General features: G+C 35.0%; 1 protein-coding gene across 1 annotated transcript in view; it reads left to right on the forward strand.

Moving 5' to 3' along the window:
- LOC136032897 (ribonucleoprotein PTB-binding 1-like) overlaps positions 1 to 25,831 on the forward strand; it is a 174,729-nt gene that overhangs the window by 91,510 nt on the left and 57,388 nt on the right. Inside the window, exon 5 of the mRNA XM_065713331.1 lies at positions 2,065 to 2,247. Within this exon, the coding sequence (XP_065569403.1) occupies positions 2,065 to 2,247 (183 nt within the window). The remainder of the gene's footprint in view (positions 1 to 2,064; positions 2,248 to 25,831) is intronic.

The raw sequence follows: 25,831 nt of genomic DNA on the forward strand, positions 1-25,831 counted from the left end.
CACCTGATCTGGTCGGGCTTTAAAATAAGATCTCTTAGACACGATATCCTTCCAAACATCAAATTTCATTTAGAGTCGATTACCCGTTCGTAAGTTAAAAATATCTCCTTTTTTCTAATTTTTTTCTGATTTAACCGTCCCCCCCACCCCCCCCCCCCCCGATGGTCGAATTGGAGAAACAACAATTTCTAATTTAATCAGGTCTGGTTCCTGATACGCCTGCCAAATTTCGCCGTCCTAGGTTACCTGGAAGTGCCTAAAGTAGCAAAACCGGGACAGACAGACCGATAGACCGACTGACAGAAATTGCGATCGCTTTATGTCACTTGGTAGATACCAAGTGCCATAAAAATCAAAAGAGGGGACACATTTTGTCCTACACATCAGTAAGTGTCAATAGGTTCAAATAGGTATTTTTTTTTATTTTGCTAAATGCTAATTCACGATGTGAATCAATTTGAGCCAATGAGAATTTTTTTATAGAATTTTTTACATAATTTTTTAGCCAATCATTTTAAAGAAGTCTGTTTCGTTTTAACTAGCGCTTGCTAAATCTCTATATTGGTAAAACATCATTGTGAGCATGCTCAAAGAGGAAATGCTTTTTATTATAATCCTTTCGGGCAGTCAAGGCCGTATCCAGGGGTTTGGTACGGGTTGGAAGCCCCCCCCCGAAGTAGATAATTGACAAAAATGCATAAAAACACATTTTCGGTGCGTTTTGTCAGGGTTTTTTTGTAACTCCTCCCCCTCCCCCCCAAAAAAAAGAAATACCCCTCCTCTAAAAAAAATCCTGGATACGCTCTTGCTTGGAGTCCATCTTTTTGTAGAAATCTAAGTAAAACACGAGTTCTATTTTCTATAACTCCAAATTTCCTTTTAGAGCTGGCCATTAAAAGCCCTATGAAGGACGCTTTGGGAACCAAATCCAATTTTCTATGTCTGGAAAGATATATACAGCTATTTTCTCAAGGCTAGTGAGAAATAACGAAGCAAACTTGAGAATGAAAATAATGGCTTTTGTTGAGCTGACTCTTTCTTTTCAAGAACATAAGGGCGGTAGAAAGCGTTTACTGGATTATGTTTAGGAAATAAGCCTATAAATTTGTGTAAAACTCTGGTGAGGGGGAACAAGAAAAAGTAAATCCTACAATGATTTAATTGTGATTAAGACCATTATTAGGATTTACAGATAGTGAGTGAAGGATCAAAATGAATAATAGCCTAGTATCACAATATCATTTTTATTATAATAAAAATTATAATACTTGGTTTTATACTACTAATACCAATATTATTAATACCAAAATAATTATTTATTTTATTAATAAATATAATAATTATTAATTATTATATTAATACTTTATATTACTAAAATTAATAATAATTTTATAATTATAAAATTATAAAAAATATATCAATTATTATAATTTGGGGTCACACGCCCCAAAGACTTTTTCACTAGGAAACTGCTGATCGTTCCTTTATCACCAAGAAAACCTGCATCATTAATCATAAGACTTCTATTTTAGATTTGATCACAGCTTAGATACCAATATACAGTTATGAAAACTCGTATCTTGCCCATGAGAAGCTTTTGGTACAGAGTTATGAGCTTGGTGCTTCCTCCAAGCCCCGCTCCGACTCGTAGATCGTACTACAACACCATAGGCGGGAACGCAATTTTGTTTTGTTGCATACACAGCTTAGATACCAATATTGGTTATCTAAGCTGTGCTGCTAGTTTCCTGTCTCCAGCCGCTAGCATCGCTACCATGCACTGTGTCCCAAAAATAAATCGAGGTTTCATAACTGTATTGGTATCTAAGCTGTGGATTTGATATACTTGGTAGTGGAGCACTTCACAACTTAATATATATTATTTGAAAGGAATGAGGGAAGGTGGGTAAAAACTATACCCTGGCCAGTAAATGGGAGGGATGTTTGTAAACCATACCGCAGGGCGTTGGCTAAACCCCCTATGCATTTTTTTGCTGGGAATATGTTTCTCATTTCTTTGTCTCTAAAAAGATTATACTGGTAATCACGATTTATTCATTGCAGATTGCACTTCGTGGTGGAGCACCTCAGGACTGGGGATTAGTTGAGTTTTCAAATCATACACAGGCTGAAAGTACTATGAGGCAGATGAACAATGCCATTTTACATGGAGCGAAAATCAGAGTATCCTTTTATATCCCAGGAGTTCGAGCGATTAATATTTACATGAGACTCCTGAACGAAACAGTAAGTTAAGAGCCTAAAAAATTGCCATTTTTAAGAAATAAATTTGCAAATGGGCTCATAAGTTGATTTATTGAAATTAGAAGTCTTGAGGCTAAGCCATAAATACATATTTTTGTGACTTTCTCACTTATACGTCTCAGCTATTAGTCTACGAGGGACACATGCAAAAAAACTGAGGGAAATTTAAATCAAACCGCTGAACGAGAGCCTAATACGAAGCTAGGAGCCTAATACCTTAGCCACTTATAGACCTAATACCTTAGCCTCACATTAGGAGCTAGTAGCCTAATAAGGAGTTAAGAACCTAATAACATAGCCACAATGTATGAGTTTTGAGCCTAATCAGGAGTTAGGAGTCTATGCTCTTGGCCATGCTGTTGGACTTGGGAACCTAATAAGGAGTTGAGAGCCTAATGCCAGACCACACTAAAGTAGTTAGTAGTCTAATAAGGATTCAGAAGCCTAATAAGGAGCTAGTAGCCTAATGCCTTAGCCATGTTGCAGGACCTAGGAACCTAATAAGGAGTTTAGAGCCTGATGCCTGAGCCACACTACAGGAGTTATGAGCCTAATAAGTAGTTAAGAGCCTAATGCTTTAGCCACTAGGAGAATAACAAGACTTAATATCTTAATGTATTTGCCACATTATAGGATTTAGGAGCCTAATAAGATGTCAGGAGCTAATAAGGGGTTAGGAGCGGTACAAGGAGTTGGGAGTCTAATGCCTTAGCCATATTGTAGGATCTAGGAACCTAATAAGGAATTCAGAGCCTAATCCTGAGCCACATAGGAGTTATGAGCCTAATAAGGAGTTAGGACCTATTGCCTTAACCACACTGTAGGAGCTAGGAGCCTAATAAAGTGTTAATAGCCTAATACCGTAGCAACAATATAGGAGATGGGAGCCTATATAGGCATTAGGCTGACTTTAATGCCTTAGCCAAGCTGTAGTCACACACATTGATAAAACAAATCAAGAGTTATGAATGGCATGTATATTGTCTTGCTTTCAACGGTTTTTACTACTGAAGCCGAAAAATTGAAATAACTAGAAACTGGTTTTAAAAGCCAATATCAACTCTGATTTGTTCCTAAGCTTTTTCTTCTTCTTCCCTTCTAGGTGCTACTCTGTTGCCACCTTCATGGTGTAGATCGTACAACTGCTGTTCCATGTTTCTATCCTTTATAATTTGAAAAAAAATATGTCTAAAATCTTATTGCGATTGGCCAACCATAAAATTTTTGCTGCGTATTTGAATGTTACCCATCACAACAAATAACGTGGCCCTGGCATGACGAGTTACTAGAACCAAAGAAAAAAAAGACAAATAGGTGCACATGTTTATGCGTATTCGGAGGCTAAGCCGTGGTATATTCGGAGGCTAGGTTAATAGCAGATAATTTCTTGACTTCTTCATTTGTGCGTCTCAGCTCTTTGTGTTATGCGAATGACAGCAACAAAGCATGACACTAGCTGGTGTGTCGTGCGTGCGACACTGGCTAATTATAGACTGAGACTTAATCAGTACATAATAGCTATAATTCGGATACTCAGCTCTTTGTGTTGTGCGAATGACACCAACAAAGCAGGACACTAGCTGGTGTGTCGTGCGTGCGACACTGGCTAATTATAGACTGAGACTTAATCAGTACATAATAGCTATAATTCGGATACTCAGCTCTTTGTGTTGTGCGAATGACACCAACAAAGCAGGACACTAGCTGGTGTGTCGTGCGTGCGACACTGGCTAATTATAGACTGAGACTTAATCAGTACATAATAGCTATAATTCGGATACTCAGCTCTTTTTGTTGTGCGAATGACACCAACAAAGCATGACACTAGCTGGTGTGTCGTGCGTGCGACACCGGCTAATTATAGACTGAGACTTAATCAGTACATAATAGCTATAACTTGGATACTCAGCTCTTTGTGTTGTGCGAATGACGCCAACAAAGCATGACACTAGCTGGTGTGTCGTGCGTGCGACAACAGCTAATTATAGACTGATTAGTACATTATAGCTATAATTTGGATAAAGTAAACTAGGTAAACGCAATAATGGCAAAATTTCTGAAGTAAGTAAAATTCTGAACTAAACTCTGCAGAGTCTAAAATTCTGAGTTTTGATTTCATAAAGAGGAAAAGCTGTCAAAAATGACAGTATTATTGTGTAATCTACCTTAATTAGAATACGGCTAATAAGCTACATTGTATCCATAAAATTACGCAAAATTTAATCCTAATACAATAATGCTAACATTAGTAAAAATTACCCAAAACTTTCTTACAATACAAATTCTAGAGTTTATATAAAACAACCTGAACGTCTTTTTTCCTTTTTATCGCGATCACTTCAGGAGCTTCTCAGCAAATGACACATAATCCTTTTCATTTTAGCTATTCCATCAGGAAACCTTATATCTGCTCTTGAAAAAATTGGCTGAGAATTTTGCTAGAAACTCATCAGAGGGAAGACAATTACACGTGGTGACGGATCTTTGGATAAGGCTTTTTAAGGGATTTTGGCCAACTTCTCTGTTGGAAAGGGAATCCTAATGATAGTTGCTATGACACGTAACTCTCAGGGGCTTATTTCTTGGAGGAATCCTTTGTAGTAAGAATATCGGAGCAGGACGCTGCCCAATCAGACTGTCCCTGGAGCGATGGCCTTAGATTTCAAATGGCAATGAGTAACCATCCTTACAACCGAGTGGTTGCTTATAATTTCTATTTTTAACATCGATTAAATCAAGAGATACTGTTGTTTTCGTGCTTATTGTTGGCTCAGATACCAATATCACAAGATAAGAGATTAAAACCGACTATTATGGAAATCATAAGAAAACAACCGAAACTTCCTTTTCAAAAGCATTGATTTGCTCTTTGGTTTACATTAAATAAAAAAAACTAGTTTTTTAAACTGAAAGTAAGGAGCGATATTAAAACTTAAAACGGACAGAAATTACTCCGTATATGAAATGAGTTGTCCCCTCCGCAATCCCTCGCTCTTTACGCTAAAGTTTTTAATTGTTTTAAAAAGTAGAATTGTGGCAAAGAATCAAACTTTAGCGTAAAGAGCAAGGGATTGCGGAGGGGACAACCCATTTCATATACGGAGTAATTTCTGTCCGTTTTAAGTTTTAATATCGTTCCTTACTTTCAGTTTAAAAAACTAGTTTTTTTTAATTAATTTCTGAACGTTTTTGAATTAATGCATTTTTGATTTTGGCCCTCCGCACATTAATTAGTAAAATGAAATTTGCATATTAATTTTTTTTGGCTAAACGGCTTTGTCTTAGTTTTGATCAGACGATTTTGAGAAATAAGGGGTGGGGAAGGAGGCCTAGTTGCCCTCCAATTTTTCGGTTACTTAAAAAGGCAACTAGAAATTTTAATTTTTAACGAAAGTTTTTATTAGTAAAAAATATACGTAACTTAAGAATTAACTTACGTAACAAACTTTTATGCTCTTATATTTTTTATTATGTATATGAGGGGGTTTGTCCCCTCGTTAATACCTCGCCTTTTACACTAATCTTAAGTTTTGTCCCAATTCTTTAAGAATGACCCCTGAATCAGAATGGCCGTGGAATAAATAGTTAAAAATTACTAAAAACACTTAGCATAAAGAGCAAGGTATTTATCTCCTCTTAAATATTTCGCTCTTTATGCTAAAGTATTTTTTGAACCCCTCATATGCGTAATAATTTCTGTTAGTTTTAAGTTTTAATGCTACTCTTTACTTTCAGTTGAAAAACTTTTTCGTGTTTATATTTTCATTGTTTTTTTTATAGTAATGCTAGAAAATCCCGCGCCCTTTTCATTGAATATCTCTTCCCCCATGACATGTTCCTCCAAGAGAAGATCCTCCCACATAGCCTCCTCCCCTCAACCCCGCCCCAAACCAAAAAAATCCCCCTGAAAACGTCCGTACACTTACCAATAACCATTACTGTAAGTAAACACTGGACAAAGTTTGTAGCTTGCAGCCCCTCCCCCAGGGACTGTGGGGGAGTCAGTCATTCCAAAGACATAGTTAATATGGTTTTCGACTATGCGGAACAAAATGGCTATCTTAAAATTTGGATCCGTTGGCTTCGGGAAAAAAATGAGCGTGGAAGGGGGCCTAGGTGCCCTCCAATTTTTTTGGTCACTTAAAAAGAGCACTAGAACTTTTCATTTCCGTTAGAATGAGCCCTCTTGCGAGATTCTAGGACCACTTGGTCGATACGACGTCCCCTGGGGAAAAAAACAAAAAACAAATAAACACGCACCCGTGATCTGTCTTCTGGCAAAAAATACGAAATTCCACATTTTTGTAGATAGGAGCTTGAAATTTTTCTATAGGGTTCTCTTATACGCTGAACACGATGGTGTGATTTTCGTTAAGATTCTATGACTTTTAGGGGGTGTTTCCCCCTATTTTCCAAAATAAGGCAAATTTTCTCAGGCTCGTAACTTTTGATGACAAAGATTAAATTTGATGAAACTTATATATCTAGAATCAGCATGAAAATTCGATTCTTTTGATGTATCTTTTAGCATTCCGTTTCTTAGAGTTTCGTTTACTATTGAGCCGGGTCGCTCCTTACTACAGTTTGTTACCACGAACTGTTTGAAAACGGTCATCTCGTCACAAATGAACTAAGTAAGAAGTAACAGAGATGTCCAAGCCGCACCTTGTCAGGCTCCTTATTTGGTTTGACCTCTCTGTTGGAGGAGAAGGGGGGCACAAGTTCTTTTAATAAGCGTATAAACGACAAGAACCCGTCAGTCACACGTAAGTTTGTGTGAAACTAAAACCAGGCTAATAGTTGTGCCTTTGTATTGTTTACACCTAGTCAGATCATTGTGGGAGGAGGTTTTTTGGAGTATAGAAATCTGTTTACATTAGCCTAATTGCTCGGGAACCTTGAGGAATACAGTCAGTGAAATCTGTCAGCAGCTATACTTAGGGTCTATGGGTTTCCCTGCTTCACCGGACCTCTGTAAGGAGGGAGCTACATTCTTATCTTCTACTTCCATCTTTGGAAGTTAAAATGTTAACATGTTAAAAAACATCTAGTTATTGAAAATAAATACAAAAACAAACGCAAAACTTGTTCTATTTTGAAATCAATTAACTAGAATTTTTTGTATTTGATAAAATTGTCACATTGATAATGTTTTTTATCTTAATAGTTGTATTTTGTGTCCCTCGTATTTTTTTTTCGTATAGTCACCGGAAGACAAACTTAAGCTTGTTGAGCCTATAGCATGTTGTAATTTTATTGTTAATTATTTTTGTAAAAAAAAAAACATGATTACTCGGAATGGCAATCAACCTTTTTTTTTTAGTCACATCTTAATTTATGGATATTCTTTGATGTTGAATACCTTATTGAAAGCCCCATATTACGTTAGTAAGTACGATACAGTTTTTCATTAAGTCACAAGATTTGTGACCGCTCAAATAAGAATCTGAGCTTATTGGCTGCACTCCAATTTCCTGGAGTAAACAGTTGGAGTTTCTCGAGTCAGCAGTTTATTTGAATCAGGAAAATAATTTCGAAGAGGGATTTCACCTTTTTGCGTTCTGTATATTCGGCTCTTATTCCTAATTAAATAAATAAATAAATAAAAAATTAACTGAAAGTAAGGAGCGACATTAAAACTTAAAACGAACAGAAATTACTCCGTATATGAAATGGGTTGTCCCCTACGCAATCCCTCGCTCTTTACACTAAAGCGTTTAATTGTTTTAAAAAGTAGAATTGTGGCAAAGAGGGGATTGAGGAGGGGAAAAGTATGTAAAAAGTATATTTACTTTTTAGATATTTTTATATTTTTTTATATTTTTACAGATGTATTTTATATTTTAGATACATATGTTTTACCTATTTTAATATTTATATTTTAGATTTTTATTTATTTTTACAAGGTAAAAATACACTTTTTCAATTTTTTCAAACATATTCTACAAGTATGCTCTGAAGGGTATGAAATTACACTCCGGCAGTGAAATCTCGCGACCCCTATGAAAAATGTCTTCGTATCATGTTATTGTGTATGAACTAGAAAAGCTTTTACGCAGAAAGGTCAGTCATTCTCAGAATTATCTCTACTTATAGGAATTGCTTTCATCTCCGCGTCCATTGCGCCCTCTTCTATTATTTATATTTCTTATCTCTTCCTCTTCTCAATCAAATCCTTCAGAATCTAGCTAGAAACGTCTCTCATTTAGCACCATTTTTGTATATAACCTTAAAAGGATGGCACGTTGTACTCCCTCAATCCTATTCTTTATAATTTGATTCCCTAAACGACTCCATTATCTGGGTTTTCTTGCTAGAAATAGTCGTTAGATAAGTCTCGTCCCTTAGAAATAAACGGGAAAAGATATCAGGCTAGTTTAAGATGTTTGAGGAATGAAGTTTGGGAATACTTTAGTAAAAGCAAATATGTTTCATTGATATAAATTCAAATAAAGACGAAATAATTATTACAGAACGAGTTTCATATTTTCAGACGGACAAAAAAGTGCCTTTTCACAATGTTCAGTTAATATTCAAATCAGCAGCTGGAGGTCAAAACGCACTCCCTGAAATAAATCAAGTTTTCTGCTAAAATTTCCATCCCTAGTTAGGCTACTCATCTTAGAGCATTAACCGAAAAACACTGGTACCTTATAAAATAGAAACCAGCGCTATTGCCGAAAATACCATCAAGGTCATTTAGCATTTTGCGTTTCTGGAATTTTCTTTTTCTGGACTTGGCAATTGTGTTTTATGCAGAAACTGAAATCAATCAATCAATCAATCAATCAATCAATCAATTTATTGATACTAAAAGAAAAAACTATTACAAAAGTAAAGTGGTTACTAGGCCCAAGAAGCTTTGCTTGTAATGGACCACAGAGAACAAGAATAAAACACTATTATAAAATATATACAAAAAAAAAAAAAAAAAAAAAAAAAAAAAAAAAAAAAAAAAAAAAAAAAAAAAAAAAAAAAAAAACACTGGAACAAGACAAGGACATTGAATAGATAGGATATTTAACAGATAGAAGATTTAGAAGGAGATTTAACATATAGCTGAAAATGATTTTTAAAAGAAGAGAAGAGACATACAAATTAGGTAAGGATTAATAAAGAGAGAAAAATTATTGAATTGGAAATACCCGACGAAATAATGCCTTTGCAGAAAGAAAAAGAGGGACATCCGAAGGGATGGAGTTCCATAATAGAATTGATTGATATACTGGAGACCTCTGGCCTGCTGTAGAAGATCGTTTAGGTAAAATAAATCGTCGAGAAGAATTACGTAAAGAAGAAAAGTACCTACCTGAGCCTGTCCGTGAGAAAAACTGCTGTAGGGGCGGTGGGAGAGTACCTAGAAAAGCAGAATGCGCAAAATAAAGGGTACTTTTACCTATAATATGATCCAGCGGAGCTATTCCAGTATCATTATAAAGATCAGAGGAAGGGTAAAGCCGAGGGAGAAGAAAAGTAGCCTTCACTGCCCTATTTTGGGCTCTTTGAAGTGAGCAGAGAAGAGATTTATTAGTATTACCCCAGACAGAGCAGCAATAAGAAAGGTAAGGATAAATAAAAGCATAATAAAGAGAAACCATAATATCAGGAGGAAGAAATGAGTTAATCCGGTGCAACATTGAAGACTGGCGGAGGATTAAGGAACGGGTGTGAGTTATATGCGGTTTGAAAGAAAGAAAACAGTCAAGATACACACCAAGAAATTTCACCACAGTAGCTTGTGGTATAATATCATTCCCAAAAGTCAGGGTGATTGGCTCCTGTACGTCTCGCATACGGTAAGGGGTCCTGAAGTTGACAATGGCACTCTTTCGGCTGTTAAGAGCCATACCATTTGACCAGCACCAATCCTTTACTTTATCAAGAAGACCTTGAGCCATAGAAGTGGCAGATGGCAGGTCCAGCGCAGCAATGAAAAAGTTACTGTCATCAGCAAAAAGAACAGGGTGAACATGGGGATGAAGACCATCAACAAGATCATTGATGTAAATTAGAAATAAAAGTGGACCAAGCACAGAGCCTTGTGGGACACCTTTCAATACAGGCAAAGTAGAGGAAGAAGTACAGTTAACCAAAACATACTGAGATCTCTCTGAGAGGTAGGACCTAAACCATTCTAGTGGGACTCCATGCACTCCAAATAAAGATAGTTTAGACAGAAGAACATTGTGGTCAACCATATCAAAGGCCTTAGAAAAGTCGAGAAATAGACCCAAAACACACAAGCCCTTGTCCAGATTAACACGCACAAACTCAGTTGCATCAGAAAGTGCGTGCAAGGTAGAGAATGAGGGACGAAAACCATACTGATGGTTAGTGATGAGAGGATTTCCAGCAGTCGAATTAGTACTAAATACAAATGAAGAGAGTCGACGATACACTACTTTTTCAACAACCTTTGAGATGACGGGAAGAAGAGAAATAGGTCTGTAATTTGAAATTAGAGAAGAATCACCTTTTTTATGCAAGGGTACAACGGTAGCAACTTTAAATAAATGAGGAAAAAAACCAGAAGAAAGAGAGAGGTTAGTTATGTGTGAGATGGGATGAGAAACAAACTGACTGATTTTTTTAAGGACATTATTACTCAAACCAAAACTATCAACTGAACAACTACTTGGAAGTTGAGAAATAATACTAGAAATCTCAGTAGTACTACATGGGGAAAGGAAAAAAGACTTCTCTGTCATAGGAAAACAACTTACTCTACTCGGAGGTGGAATGAGAACTGAGGGAAGTGTGGTGAAATACGAATTGAAGGCACTTGCTAAGGATTTTTTATCCACAACAGATCCATCAGCTTTCCTATAAAGAGATGGGGAAGATTGTTTGAGTTTCTTACGGGAGAGAGCTTCATTAATTACAGTCCAAACCTTGCGCAAATTCCCTTTACACTCATTAATTCGACGTGAAAAATACAGCTTTTTTGCTAAACGAACTGAAGAAGTGAGCACATTTTTGTAATGTTTATACTTCAGAAGATCTTCCTGTGTCTTACTTTTACATGCAGCCTTGAACAAAGACGCCTTCATATGGGTTGCATTGATCAGACCTCTAGACATCCATGGGCATTTAGGTGTAAAATTCCTTGGCCTCTTTCTAAGAGGAAAATGCTTATCCAACAGAGTGCCCATACGACACAAAAATAATCTAGTTGCACAATCAGCATCATTAGCTTCAAGAACACTAGACCAATCATTACTCTGAAGACTATGTATTAAATTAGAAATTTCTCTATCCGTAAAAGTTCTAAAAGAAGACTTGCCTTTCTCATCCACAGTAATCTCTGTTTTAGGCACAGATAGTGATAGATAAATAGGGAAGTGATCAGAAAGATCAGTGAAAACAAGACCAGACGAGAACTTCAAATTAGGAGAAAGAGAAGTGAAAATATTATCTATTAAAGTGGCAGAATTTCTTGAAGGGTCAACACGTGAAGGAAAAAAAATTTAAGGAAGTAGCCCAGAAGAAGAAAATACATCAAAAAGATGGTCACATTCATCATTTGATCCAACATTTAACATATTACAATTAAAGTCTCCCAAAACACAAATCCGTTTTTTAGAGAAAGTCCCCACACCAGAAAGCTGATCAAGCAAATCACAGAACAGATGTGTTGGAAAAGGAGGGGGCTTATAAAACAAACAAACAGTATCACATGCGACCTGGCTTTTCAGATCAATAACAAGAGAATAAACTGTCCTACTATTAGACACCACCGATGTAAAAAAGGATTCAAGATCAGATCTTCTACAAAATTCAATACTAGATTTTATGAACAAAGAAATACCCCCAGAACACTTTGTTACCATTCTAGGGACATGAATAGCAATATAACCATGCATGTCATAAGCTGTGAAATTATCACTGTCAGATAACCATGTTTCCGTCAAGCCTATGACATCAAAAGGGCAAGAATTATCAGACCACAGATACGATTTAAGAGTGTCCCACTTATCTCTTATCCCACGCACATTCAAACAAAAAACATTAAAGCAACTGTTTGAAGAGAGTGAGGGCATAATATTATCACAATAATCAATGGAGGTGTGATAATTACAGCTAGAACTAACCATAGATTCAAGGAGAGGGTCAAAAGTGTGTGCCTCTTGTTTACCAGCACTACTTGGTTGATCAAATATAACTGAATTAAGAATAGAAGAATTCATAAGGAAAGAGAAATCACCCATATTTATCTCAGACATGTAAAACCTTCACTAATGACACACTATCCATAGTACACTTGAAGGTAATGGAATCATAAACAAAGAAAAAGAAATATCAGTGGGATGGCAAATATTAACCAAAGAAAGGGGTCAAATAATGTGGCACCAATCAGGAAAAGATGAGCTGCGAGTGTTAAGGCATGACAAACAATGACAGAAATCAGGCTACGTAAAGGCAATAGGATCTCAAACAAATATAAAGAGACATTAGTAGGATGGCTCATAATATTTGAAGAATAGGCTAAATCAAACAGTTCGTGGTAACGAACTGTAGTAAGGAGCGACCCGGCTCAATAGTAAACGAAACTCTAAAAAACGGAATTTCGATGCTAAAAGATATATCAAAAGAATCAGATTTTTATGCTGATTTCAAATATATAAGTTTCATCAAATTTAGTCTTTGTCATCAAAAGTTACGAGCCTGAGAAAATTTGCCTTATTTTGGAAAATAGGGGGTAACACCCCCTTAAAAGTCGTAGGATCTTAACGAAAATTACACCATCGCATTCAGCGTATCAGAGAACCCTATAGCAAAAATTTCAAGGTCCAATCTACAAAAATGTGGAATTTCGTATTTTTTGCCAGAAGACAAATCACGGGTGCGTGTTTATTTGTTTTTTTTTTTTTTTTTTTTTTTCCCCAGGGGTCATCGTATCGACCAAGTGGTCCTAGAGTGTTGCAAGAGGGCTCAGTCTAACGGAAATGAAAAGTTCTAGTGCCCTTTTTAAGTGACCAAAAAAATTGGAGGGCACCTAGGCCCCCTCCCACGCTCATTTTTTTCCCAAAGTCAACTGATCAAAATTTTGAGATAGCCATAGCCATTTTGTTCCGCATAGTCGAAAACCATAATAAGTATGTCTTTGGGGATGACTTACCCCCCACAGTCCCTGGGGGAGGGGCTGCAAGTTACAAACTTTAACCAATGTTTACATACAGTAATGGTTACTGGGAAGTGTACCGACGTTATCAGGGGGATTTTTTTGGTTTGGGTGTGGGGTTCAGGGGAGGGGGGTATATGGGAGGATCTTTTCTTGGAGGAATATTTCATGGGGGAAGAGAAATTCAATGAAAAGGGCGCAGGACTTTCTAGCATTACTATAAAAAAAACAATTGTTTTCACAATTGTGAAAACAAAACACATGTTTTCATAAACATGAAAAAGTTTTTTCAATTGAAAGTAAGGAGAAGCATTAAAACTTAAAAAGGAACAGAGATTATTACGCATATGAGGGGTTCTAAAAATACTTTAGTATAAAGAGCGAGGTATTTAGGAGGAGATAAACACTTCACTCTTTATGCTAATTTTTTTTAAAATAATTTCAACTATTTATTCTACGGCCTTTCTGATTCAGGGGTCATTCTTAAAGAATTGGGATAAAACAAGATTTAGTGTGAAGAGCGAGGTATTAACGAGGGGACCAACCCCCTCATATATATAATCAAAAATATAAGAATATAAAAGTTTGTTACGTAAGTTAATTCTTAAGTTACGTATTTTTTTTTTACTAATAAAAACGTTCGTTAAAAATAAAAGATCTAGTTGCCTTTTTAAGTAACCGAAAAATTGGAGGGCAACTAGACCTCCATCCCCACCCCTTATTTCTCAAAATCGTCTGATCAAAACTAAGAGAAAGCCATTTAGCCAAAAAAATAATTAATATGCAAATTTCATTTTAATAATTTATTTACGGAAAGCCAAAATCAGACATGTATTAATTCAAAAACTTTCAGAAATTAAATAAAAAAAACAAGTTTTTTTAAATGAAAGTAAGGAGCGACATTAAAACTTAAAGCGAACAGAAATTACTCCGTATATGAAAGGGGCTTTTCCTCCTCGACACCCCGCTCCTTGCGCTAAAGTTTGATTCTTTCTCGTAACTCTACTTTTTAAAACAATAAAAAACTTTAGCGTAAGGAGCGGGGTGTCGAGGAGGAAAAGCCCCTTTCATATACGGAGTAATTTCTGTTCGTTTTAAGTTTTAATGTCGCTCCTTACTTTCATTTAAAAAAACTTGTTTTTTTTATTTAATTTACAATATGGGACCAGTAAAATTTATGTGAGCTGTAAGTGTGCTGACATGACAAAGATGTGATAGAAAATAGCATACATGAAGGTGATAGGAACACAAACAAATATAAATAAATATCAATGGTAAGACACACAATGTTCAAAGTATAAGACCAAAATAGATTTGAGCAATCAAAATTATGTGATCTGCATGTGAACACACAGAACAAAGATATGGTAGAGTTAAGGCAAAATGAAGGTGATGTGATCACAAACATAAATAAGGAAATAATAGTGGGATGGCATATATTTGTCAAAGTATTGGCCAAAAGTATAATGTGGAGCCAGTCAAGATTATAAGAGCTGCAATTATGCTGACAAGACAAAAATATGATAGAAATTGGCCTACATGAAGGTGAGAAAGTCAAAAAAAAAAAAAAAAAAAAAAATGGCATATATTAATCATAATATTGGCCCAAAATATAATATGGGACCAGTCAAAACTCGATGAGCTGCAAGTGTGCAGACATAACAAGAACGTTCTAGAAGCCATGCAACATGATGGTGATAGGATCACAAACAAACATAATGAAAAATCAGTGGAAAGGCACATATTAATTAAAGGAGTGGCACAAAATATAATGTGTAACCAGTTAAAATTATGTGAGCTATAAGTATGCTGACATGACAAGAGTAAAACAGAAAGCAAACTACATGAAGGTGGTAGAATCACAAACAAACATAGAGCAATATTAGTGGGAAGGGACATATCATCCAAGGTATTGCCCCAAAGCATAATATAGCACAAGTCAGAATTATGTGAAGACAGTGAAGAGTGAAAGAGGAAAAATGTAAGAACATAAAATAAATTCATACAAAAACAATTCAACACATTATAACAAAGTGAACTAAAATCCATCACTTTAATTCTCTGCATTTGCAGCACACAAATCAATTTCATCCTGATCACTGAACTTAACTACTCTTCCAGACTGAGTTTTATACAGGATATCACCTTTACTGGACCAAACATTACGTAAACCAAGCTTTGACTTGGCATATGAAAGAAGCTGTAAGCGTGGTTTTGTAAGCATCTCAGAAAATAGTGTCCCAGATCCTTTCAAATCCTTCTTTTGTCTGAGAAGCAGTTGGCGAATTCGTAAATTACAAAATTCTACAACTATGGGTCTGGGTTTGGCAGATGGTTTGCCAATTCTTTTGGCTGATACAACATCAGACTGGGTAATTGGTATGCCAGGAAATTTCACAGCACATAGTGACATGAACTGACTTTCAGTGTTTTCAATGGGGGCATCTTCTTTCACCCCAAAGACAATAATTTGGTTGCTCAAAGCCTGCTGTTCAAAACGATCATTTAATCTTGCCAGGTTTGACTGGATAGGCTTGAAAGAGCTCTCAAGGTCTTTCATTGATGACCCTAGAGTAGTCAAAGAAGATTCAATTGAAGATATGCGTTTATTATAGCTTTCAAGGGTCTTATCAACTAGACTACTGAGATCTAGACTGAGGCCAGCATACACATCCTGCTTGATTGAATCCAGCTTATCTGAAGAAATAGTGGCATCATGTTGAATGAATGCCTGTTCCTCTTTCATTTTGGTCACAGCCTCATCTACCTGGGTAGAGATCTTGGCCAATATGAGGTCATCAAGTAACCCTTTCACTGAAGATTTAAGGCTGTCAGGATGCAGTGAATCTGCTAACATTTTGTGTTTAATTTTTATATTATTCATGTGGCTAGTCAGCATGAGTATTTGCTCTGAGACAGATTCTGATCCAGAGAATTGGAGTGAGCTGTCTGACCTAAGTTCACGGGGTGGCTTGATTTGACCTTTCATTACTTACTTAATGTGAACAATATGGTTCACAATCTAGCAGCAAATTTCAAATAACAAAGCAGGAGCAAGTTAAAATTAGCATAGGTCTCACCTGATGAGTCCCCTCTTACACCCCAGGGGTAGGGGCTGCTAAGTATGCCTGCCTTTACCCACTGGTAGGCAGGCAGAACCAGTACTTCGGGCTGCTTAAAGCGTTGTTGGTAATGCCAGAAGACTTCAGATTAATCCAGTTAATATTAACAAGTCTTTTCAATTTTTAAATTTACTACAGTAATACTTTAAATTACTACAGTAATTTTGCTAATTACAATGCTTGCACTAATTTTCTCATATTATTATGCTTAAAATACAAGTTACTCATACTCTTTCTTATCAACTGCTAAAATAGGCAAAGTCACTAGCCACCTCCAATTTGGTTTATCCTGGCTTGAAACACTTCCTTTGTCACCATTTTCCGCTCAACCCCCTAAGTTCAAACTACAACTGTTAAAATTTGTTGGTTGTAGGGAAAGATAGCTGTGATTGCTAAACTATGGTTGATTAATTTCAGGTAAATTTACTATATTATGAAAAAGAAACAAAGAATTCAGAGCATTTTTCTTGATACTTTGATAAAGATAATTACATTCATTTACGCAAAGAATTATTGGAATACAAGCTTTTTAAATAAAAATTCACGATCTTAACTTTTAAATTGATGTGAAACCATTATGAACAATCTTATTTAAGATGCACAGCCTCTGACGACTTTTTACTTTTTCTTTTTTTGAGGGAGATAGAAAATTACTTAATATAAAAGCAATTTGTTGTGATTTGCTCCTTAAAATCAGTCACGTTTCAAGATATTTAAAGTCTTTACGCATCGTACATAAACTACGGAAAAGAAAATGCGGGAAATAAATGCTGAAATGTATACATTTTTTGGCGCTAATCTAAAAAATTACCATCATGTTCTTTTTCTGTCACAAGAGAAAATTGCAACAAATTTCACCTGGATTTTCATGATCATTTACCATTATTTTGTTTTTGATTTTCATCCCTCCCATGGAACCCCAAATTCTGTTGAAATTCCTGACGCTTTTCGCTTAAATTATTAAGTAAAGTTTTATTTATTATTAAGAAGTTATATTACAAGAAGTTAAACCACATTATTCAGTAGCACACTGTATTGCGAAAGCGTTTATTTTTATTTAGATTCTTAAGTCTATTAAATAAAGAACAATTTTTTTTAACTGAAAGTAAGGAGGGACATTAAAACTTAAAACAACCAGAAACTATTCCGTATATGAAAGAGGCTGTCCCCTCCTCAACGCCCCCCTCTTTACGCTAAAGTTCTTTATTGTTTTAAAAAGTATAGTTGTGAGAAAGAGTTAAACTTTAGTGCAAAGAGTGGGGTCTTGAAGGGGGGACAGCCTCTTTCATATACGGGATAATTTCTGTTCGTTTTAAGTTTTAATGTCGCTCCTTATTTTCAGTTAAAAGAAAAACTTTTTTTAAAATTATTTTCTGAACATTTTTGAATTAATTCAAGTTTTGATTTTGGCTCAACGTACATGAATAATTAAAATGAAATTTGGATATTATTTTTACTTTCTTTTGACTAAATGGCATCCTCAAAGTTTTGATCGGACGGTTTTGCGAAAAAAGGGGTGGGGGAGTGGGCCTAGTTGTTCTCCAATGTTTTTGGTCACTTAAAAAGGCCACTAGAACTTTTCATTTTATTTACGAATATTTTTATTAGTAATAAATATACGTTTTATTACTAATAAAACATTTACTAAATATACGTTTAAATTAACTTACGTAACGAACTTATATATTTGTATATTTTTACTGCGTATAGGAGGGGGGTTTTCCCCTTTGTCATCACCTCGCTCTCTAAACTATAAGTTTTATTTTGTTGCAATTCTTCAATAATGACCGCTGAATCACAAAGCCTATTTAATTAGAATAAATAGCTCTCTTGAAATGATTAAAAACACTTTAGCGTAAAGAGCGAGGTATTAAGGAACAGACGAAACCCCTCCTATACGTAATAATTTCTGTTAGTTCTAAGCTTTAATGTTGCTCCTTACTTTCAGTTGAAAAACTTGTTTTTGTTATTTAATTTCTGAATGTTTTTGAATTAATGCAGATTTTGATTTTGGCTTACCGTACATGAATATTGAAAACAAAATTTGCATATAAATTTTACTTTTTTTTTTGGCTAAATGGCTTTCTCAAAGTTTTAATCGGACGATCTTGAGAAAAAAGGGGCGGAGAGGGGCCTAGCTGCCCTCCAATTTTTTTTTGTCTCTTCAGAAGTCCACTAGATCTTCTAATTTTATTTTATGAACTTTTTTTATTAGTAATAAATATACGTAACTTACAAATTAACCTACGTAAGAACCTTCTAAATTTGTATATTTTTATTACATATATGAGAGGTTCGTCCCCTCGTCAATACCCCGCTCTTTACACTAAAGTTCGAATTTTGTTCCAATTCTTTAAAAATTACCTCTGAATCACAAAGGCCGTTTAATTAGAATAAACAGCTCTTTTGGAATTACTAAAAATACTTTAGCGTAAACAGCGAGATACCGAGGAGGGGACCGACCCCCTCATATACATAATAATTTCTGTTCGTTTTAAGTTTTAATGTTACTCCTTACTTTCAGTGGAAAAAACTTGTTTTTTATTTAATTTCTTATTATTCTTTTTTAATAATGCAGGAGAAATCAGCGCCCCCTTCGTGGAAATTCCCTTCCCCCATGATAAATTCACGTAACCTCCTCCCTACCACCAGAACAAACCCCCTCCTGAAAACGTCTGTATACTTCACAATAACCAATACTGAATGTAAACAATGGGCAAAGTTCATAACTTGCAGCCCTTCCCCCGGGGACTGTAAGGGATTTAGTCGTCCTCAAAGACATAATTACTAGATTTTTTGACTATGTTGAACAAAATTGCTATCTTGAAATTTTGATCTCATGGCTTTGGAGAAAAATTAGCGTGGGAGGGGGCCTAGTTGCCCTCCAATTTTTTTGTCACCTAAAAAGAACACTAGAACTTTTAATTCCCGTCTGAATGACCCCTCTCATGACATTTTAGGACCATTGGATCGATATGATCACCCCTGGAAAAAAACAAACAAAAAATAAATAAAAATGCATCCATGATCTTTCTTCTGCCAAAAAATACAAAATTCCACATTTTTTCAGACAGGAACTTGAAACTTCTATAATAGGGTTTTCTGATACGCCGAATCTAAGGGTGTGATTAGATTCTATGAATTTTATGGGGTGTTTCCTCCTTTTTAAGGATAAGGCAAATCTTCTCAGGCTCGTAACTTTTGAAGGGTCAAGATAAAATTTGATGGAATTTATATATTTAAAATCAGCATAAAAATTTGATTCTTCTGATGTATATATTGGTATCAAAATTGAGTTTTAGAGTTTTGGTTACTATTGAGCTGGGTTGCTCCTTACTACAGTTCGTTACCACAAACTGTTTGATTAAATCAATTGTTGTTAAATAATCTTCGCGTCTTGTGAACGATCAATGAACCTAGTTTCACTGCAAGACAACGATGAAGATATATTAGTTTGTATAGTAGTTTTTATCATCCCAAAAAGATGTCAGTTTAAAATTAAGACTGTTTTTTTTAATTCATGGATAATAGCAGCTGGAAATATTCAAATGGACCTTTGATCGCTAACAAGTTTTCCTGTTAGCTAACTGTTTTGATTGCTGCTGCTAAATTCACATCTAACCTGACTAATTTTTCTCACCAATCCTTGAGAACTTGGCAGATTTATTGAATGTGGATAAATAGTTTGATTCGTGGTCTTAATTAGTGGCCTTAATTTGACCTTTAAGTTTTGGCTTTTTAAAGTTTGGCCTTTAAAGTTTAAGTGGCCTTAAAATTAGTGGCCTTATTTTGGAGCCTTTTGTCCCTTGAAATAATTTCTCCAACACCAATTTGAGCTCGGCAGCACTTGAATTTGAATTTATTTGAATAAATGCATTTGATTTAAGTTAATTTAGTTCATTATTTTATTAATTTTGTTGAATTAGTTCCTTTATTTGAATTTACAGAAATCAAATGGCGGAGTTTGAATTTGAAACTGAAAAAAAAAAAAATCCTGGAGATACTATCCATACTACGCTGAAAGGTCTAAACTTTACTTTTTTACTCTTTCGTAAAAAAGAACAAAAATAGAAAAAAATGTAGGAAGAAAAAATTAGTATCCAGGTTTATTTTTGTCCAAGCTGGGCCTAACGTTCTAAACTGATATTTTGACCTATTTTGTCGCTGTTGAAAAGCAAAATCTTAATGGTGATTTCACGTCGTGCTCCTTTTTATTATAATGGATTATACTTACTGGGCATATAGAATTATTGTTCTGGCAACAATATTCTTTCTTAAGAAAAATATCCTCTCTTCTAAACACCCCCTCTTTGAGCTGTCCTTGTACTTTTTATTTGATTGATAGCCAATTATGTCCCAGTTCCGGGTAATCAAATTTGGAAATACCCTCCTAAGACTAATCGAAGCTGACTACTTTTGGTCATTAAACAAACATAAGGTAGGTGTATCCCGTTGCTTACAAACATAAGGCAATTATGTATATACGCATGATATTTTCCAGATATCACTTAGTAGGAAGAGGAATTGGGGAATAACAAATGTATCCTGTTTATATCCATTAGAAACAATGCAAGCCTTTGACTGTCTCAGTTTCCTGAAAAGAGAATGTTTTAGCCTCAAATCAACATGGCGTAATAAAATATGCATTTATTTTGGAATGAGAGTCTGACTCGGATTTGGAAAATGTTTATTACAAAAGAAAGGAAGACAAACAAAAAGGAAAGGACAGATTTTGAGCGAATTGATAAAAAAAAAGTGATAAAATATGCATTTTTGTAATCTAAATTTTTTTTTTACAATCTGCCATCTAGAATGCACAAAATATACATTCTAGGGTATAAATCCAAACACCAATTTAACAACAGTCTTTGATTACTGATACACTTCTAAGATTTTGAGTTATGATGAAGCTTAATCATGGTAATTGTACGGGACGTTCGACCAAGATGAATATAAAGACTGGAGAATATCAGTATTTGCCTTTTAGAAAATTTACCTTGCGAATACTGTCATTAAATGAGAAGTTTTCTAAGTCACTTAATTTCATGGAACATTCGATCAAGATACATGGGTGCAAGTTCACAAATATCTGAGGAGAATTCTCTCCTAGATGTTTGTGAAGATACAAAAAAACATGTAGAGAAGGGGTAGAAATTCTTTTTAATTTTAAAAATACAGTTAAGAAAAAGATATTCTTAAAAACTCGGAGACCCCCCCCCCCTACCTTCTGGTGACCCTGTCAAGATTGAAAAGGCTATACAAAATAAGTTTTATCATCTAGATAAATTTGACTGTATTTGCCTTCTAATTATACCTTCATTTGCGTTGCGAAAATTAAATGGTCGTTATGTGTAGTTTTCCAAGTCATGGGGTCGAGTTTAAGTCACTAGAATTTTTCCTGCTGGGGAGTTTTCCTGATGGAGATGCTAAAATTTTTACGATCTTGTCTGTATTTCCTGTATTTTTCACAATTTCGCCCAACCCTCAGAAATAGTTTCGACATAACTTTCTTGTTGTTTGGCTTATGAAAGTGGCAGTTTCTTGGAAAATGAGCTCTCAGTTTAAAACATTAAAGAACGTCGGAGTAAGTTAATAAATGAAATGTTTATGTTCCAAGTATTTTTTAAGCAAAGGAAAAAAAATTATAGTGATGAATATAATGTCTTTTAATCGGGAAATATCCTAAAAAGGTAAAATCAAAATGAACGATAAGATCTAGGTTGTTTTTTGTCTTTTCTTGGTTTCACTCTCATGGTTTGCACAAATGAGCTCACTTACAAAATTGAGCTTACTTTGAGGAGATATTAGTGTAGTTACCGGTATTTTACCAAACGTATATATTTTAACCTTTCGAATGTATTTTATATTTTTCTTAATAAAGCGATCCGTCGGGATTCTTGCTGTCGCTTGTCTTCTGTGACCCTGAGCCCTCCCAGCTCTTAAGCCCTTCCAGCGCAAGCTACCTATTTTGAGGTAAAATAAGTCAAAATGGTGGGTTTGTTTGTTTGGTTTAATGTACCTTGTTCATACTTTATTGATGTCAATGTGGTGTCTAGTTCTTAAAAGCTAAAGACTGATATTATTTATAAATATTTGTTCTATGTTAGTGGTTTTTTTTTTGCGCAAAATTTTTAAGTTCAGTTGTTTCGCTTGTTCCACTTATAGAGACATATTTAGTTAATTTGGGGGAAACAATTTTTAATTCCTCGCTACGCTACCTCCACTACCTCCTATCATTTACCTGATAAATAAATCTTCATAAAATGTTTTATCACCTAAATTTCGCTCTGTTTTGTTCTACAAAATTCGAAACAGACAATAAATGTGGAGTGGTAATGGAGCTTACTATGTTTTATGGAACGGCAGCTTACCAATGGGACGGTAACGGTAACTTGCGGAGCAAAACGGTATGGAGTCTTTGGTGGCCAAAAAGTGTCTTAACTAGCTACGAACTATTTTAAGAATAGTAATATATTAGAACTGACAATTTTAATGCTTTCTTCCATGACTCTAAATGTGATGTGACCTTTTTTTTAATACAGAAACATCTCACCTGCTAACTATTTTTCTAAAAAATATTGTTTTAAGTATTTCCGAAATGTTTCAAGAATATTAATATCTTTACATGTAACGATTATGGTAGCTGTAGTCATTGCTAAACTGATAAGTCTTACATTTTAGTGCTTTGCTCCATGACTCTAAATGTTATGTTTTATATAGAAACATCTCACCTACTAACTATATTACGTTATCAAAATTGGTAAAAAGTAAGCTAGTTCTGACTAAGCCATTTTATAAATTGATAAGTTCATTGTAACTTAGATGAAGTTTTTAATTATTAGCACATAAGATTCATAGAAATATCAGACTTTAATGCCCAGCTTAGGTGACCAAAATTCACGTAAAGTACACTTTTCATAATTTTAAATCTCATGAAATTTTAGTTCTCTGGTTGTGCAAGTAAACTAGGGGAAAGGCAACGAAAAATAACCAAAAACAGGCAGAGTATGTTAAAATATTAGTATACGAAAATATTAAGAGAATAGACTATATGGGGGAATTGGACAAAATCGGAAATATGGGTGAATATTGCAGATATTGACTTCTTTATGGGAGTGGGGGTTTGAAAAAAAAATATGGCAGCAAAGATACAAAGGGAACCCCTTAAAACTGTCAGATATCTTTTCAGGAATGTGTCTGGTTTCTAGGGAAACTTACGACTTTTCGCTAGTACCCCCGAAACATCTCTGCAATGAATTTTACGGATCTGAATAATCCTATTAGAAACCACTTAAAAATTTCTGTTATTTCTGTTACTTTATTTTGGAAATTTCATTTCCTAGTTTTGTAGAGCACCGATAGAATCAAAGATTAGAAAAACTTGTTCATAAAAAAATCATTTGTTCTTTATTCCTATGACTGTTTGGTACTCAGAGGAATAAAGACAATAACTGGGAGATTTTCCATGAACTTCATAAATATTGAATGTGTAAGTGTCAAAGTTTAATCTAGTTGCTGTCATATTCTGGAGACTTACTGTTCAACTTTTTAAATTTCCATGTCAAACTTTTGTATAATTTTCTATGCCAGCTCCTTTTCAAAAATCAAAACAGGCTACGTGCTTTTTTTTGTTAGAGTTATTGACTCAGAATTCAGGAAAAGAATTCTCAGAATCCAAGTGTCTGTGGAAATATTTCCTTGGGGGGGGGGGGGGGGTTAAAATTGAAAGAAAATCTTTTGCTGGAAAAGCGTCATGCGTTCTACAACCTCACAAGTTGTGGATCTAATTACTTCTGTGTACTTCATGGGGGGATCTAAAGTCCCCTTTCTGACCTTTAGCCTTCCTTGGTAAATTCTTAGGAGCCCTTAGACATGCAATTCAAAGTTTTTCAACTCACTTTTTAACATCCTCTCTTTTCTTCTATATAAATTTGCTACTTCGTACTGTACTTAGTCGAAGACTTTCTATTTTTAAGGCCGGACACTCCTCCAAAAATTATACTGCCTGTTAGTTCTTTTTCAATCGCGGCATATCACACAAATACTCAAGGTTATCAGATTTCACTGCCGTCATTAAACTCAAGGGGTTTCTCACTGAAAATTACGACTAATGTATATTCATTCTTCGTAATTCGACAAGTAAATAGGAATATTTATTTGGAAAAGAACTATTATTCGAGGATAAAATTAGAGAAATTATTATTCGAGATTTTTTTTTGGAGGAGGGGGGTTCAGCTCTTACGAAAGAAATACCAGGAAAACACAGGAAAATTAAACATTTCGCTGACAAATTAAGCATTATACAAATTTAAGGTGGGTGAATCCCTCGCCTGCGTGTGTGCCTGTGGTCTGGTCATCATTATTTGCCAGGAGACGCGGTATAAAATTGTGGAAATTACAAATAAAAAGTACATATTTTCGGGTTTTTACTTCATGCAGACCTATTTAGAAAAATATAATTTAAATAATTGCTCGCAGCGAAGTGACAAATTTATTTCATTTTATCAAAAAGTTCGTGGTAACGAACTGTACTAAGGAGCGACCCGGCTCAATAGTAACCAAAACTCTAAAAAACGGATTTTTGATACCAATAGCTACATGAACAAAATAGCATTTTAATGCTGACTTTAAATATATGAGATACCTATCTAAAATTACGAGTCTAAGAAAAATTGCCTTATTTTAGAAAATAGAGGGAAACACCCGATAAAAGTAATAAAACCAAAATTACACCCATCCGAATCAGCCTATCAGGGAACCCTACCGTGGAAGTGTTAAGCTTCTATCAGCAAAAATATGGATTTTTTTTCCAGGGGTGATTATATCGAACCAGTTATCATAGAATGTTGCGAGCGGGCTCATTCCAACGGAAATGAAGTTATATACAAGTGAATTATATATAAAAAATGAAGTATATAGTACCCTTTTTAAGTGATCTAAAAAATTGGAAGGCACCTAGGCCTCCTCCCACGCTAATTATTTTCCCACAGTCACCCGATTAAAATTGTGAGATAGCCGTTTTATTCAGCATAGTCGAAAAACCTTATAACTGTGTCTTTGGGGACGACTTATTCCACCAGAATCCCCGTGGAAGGGGCTACAAGTTACAAACTTTGATCAGTGTTTATATAGTAATGGTTATTGGGAAATGTACAGACGTTTTCAGGAGGATTTTTGGTTGGGGGGGGTTGAGAACAGGGGGTTATGTTGGGGGAACTTTCCATGGAGGAATTTGTCATGGGGAAGAAAATTTCCATGAAGGGAGCGCAGGATTTTCTAGCCTTATTTCAAAATAGAACAATACAAAAATAAATATGAAACA

Source organism: Artemia franciscana, chromosome 11, assembly GCF_032884065.1.
Source record: "Artemia franciscana chromosome 11, ASM3288406v1, whole genome shotgun sequence".
Classification (NCBI taxonomy): domain Eukaryota; kingdom Metazoa; phylum Arthropoda; class Branchiopoda; order Anostraca; family Artemiidae; genus Artemia; species Artemia franciscana.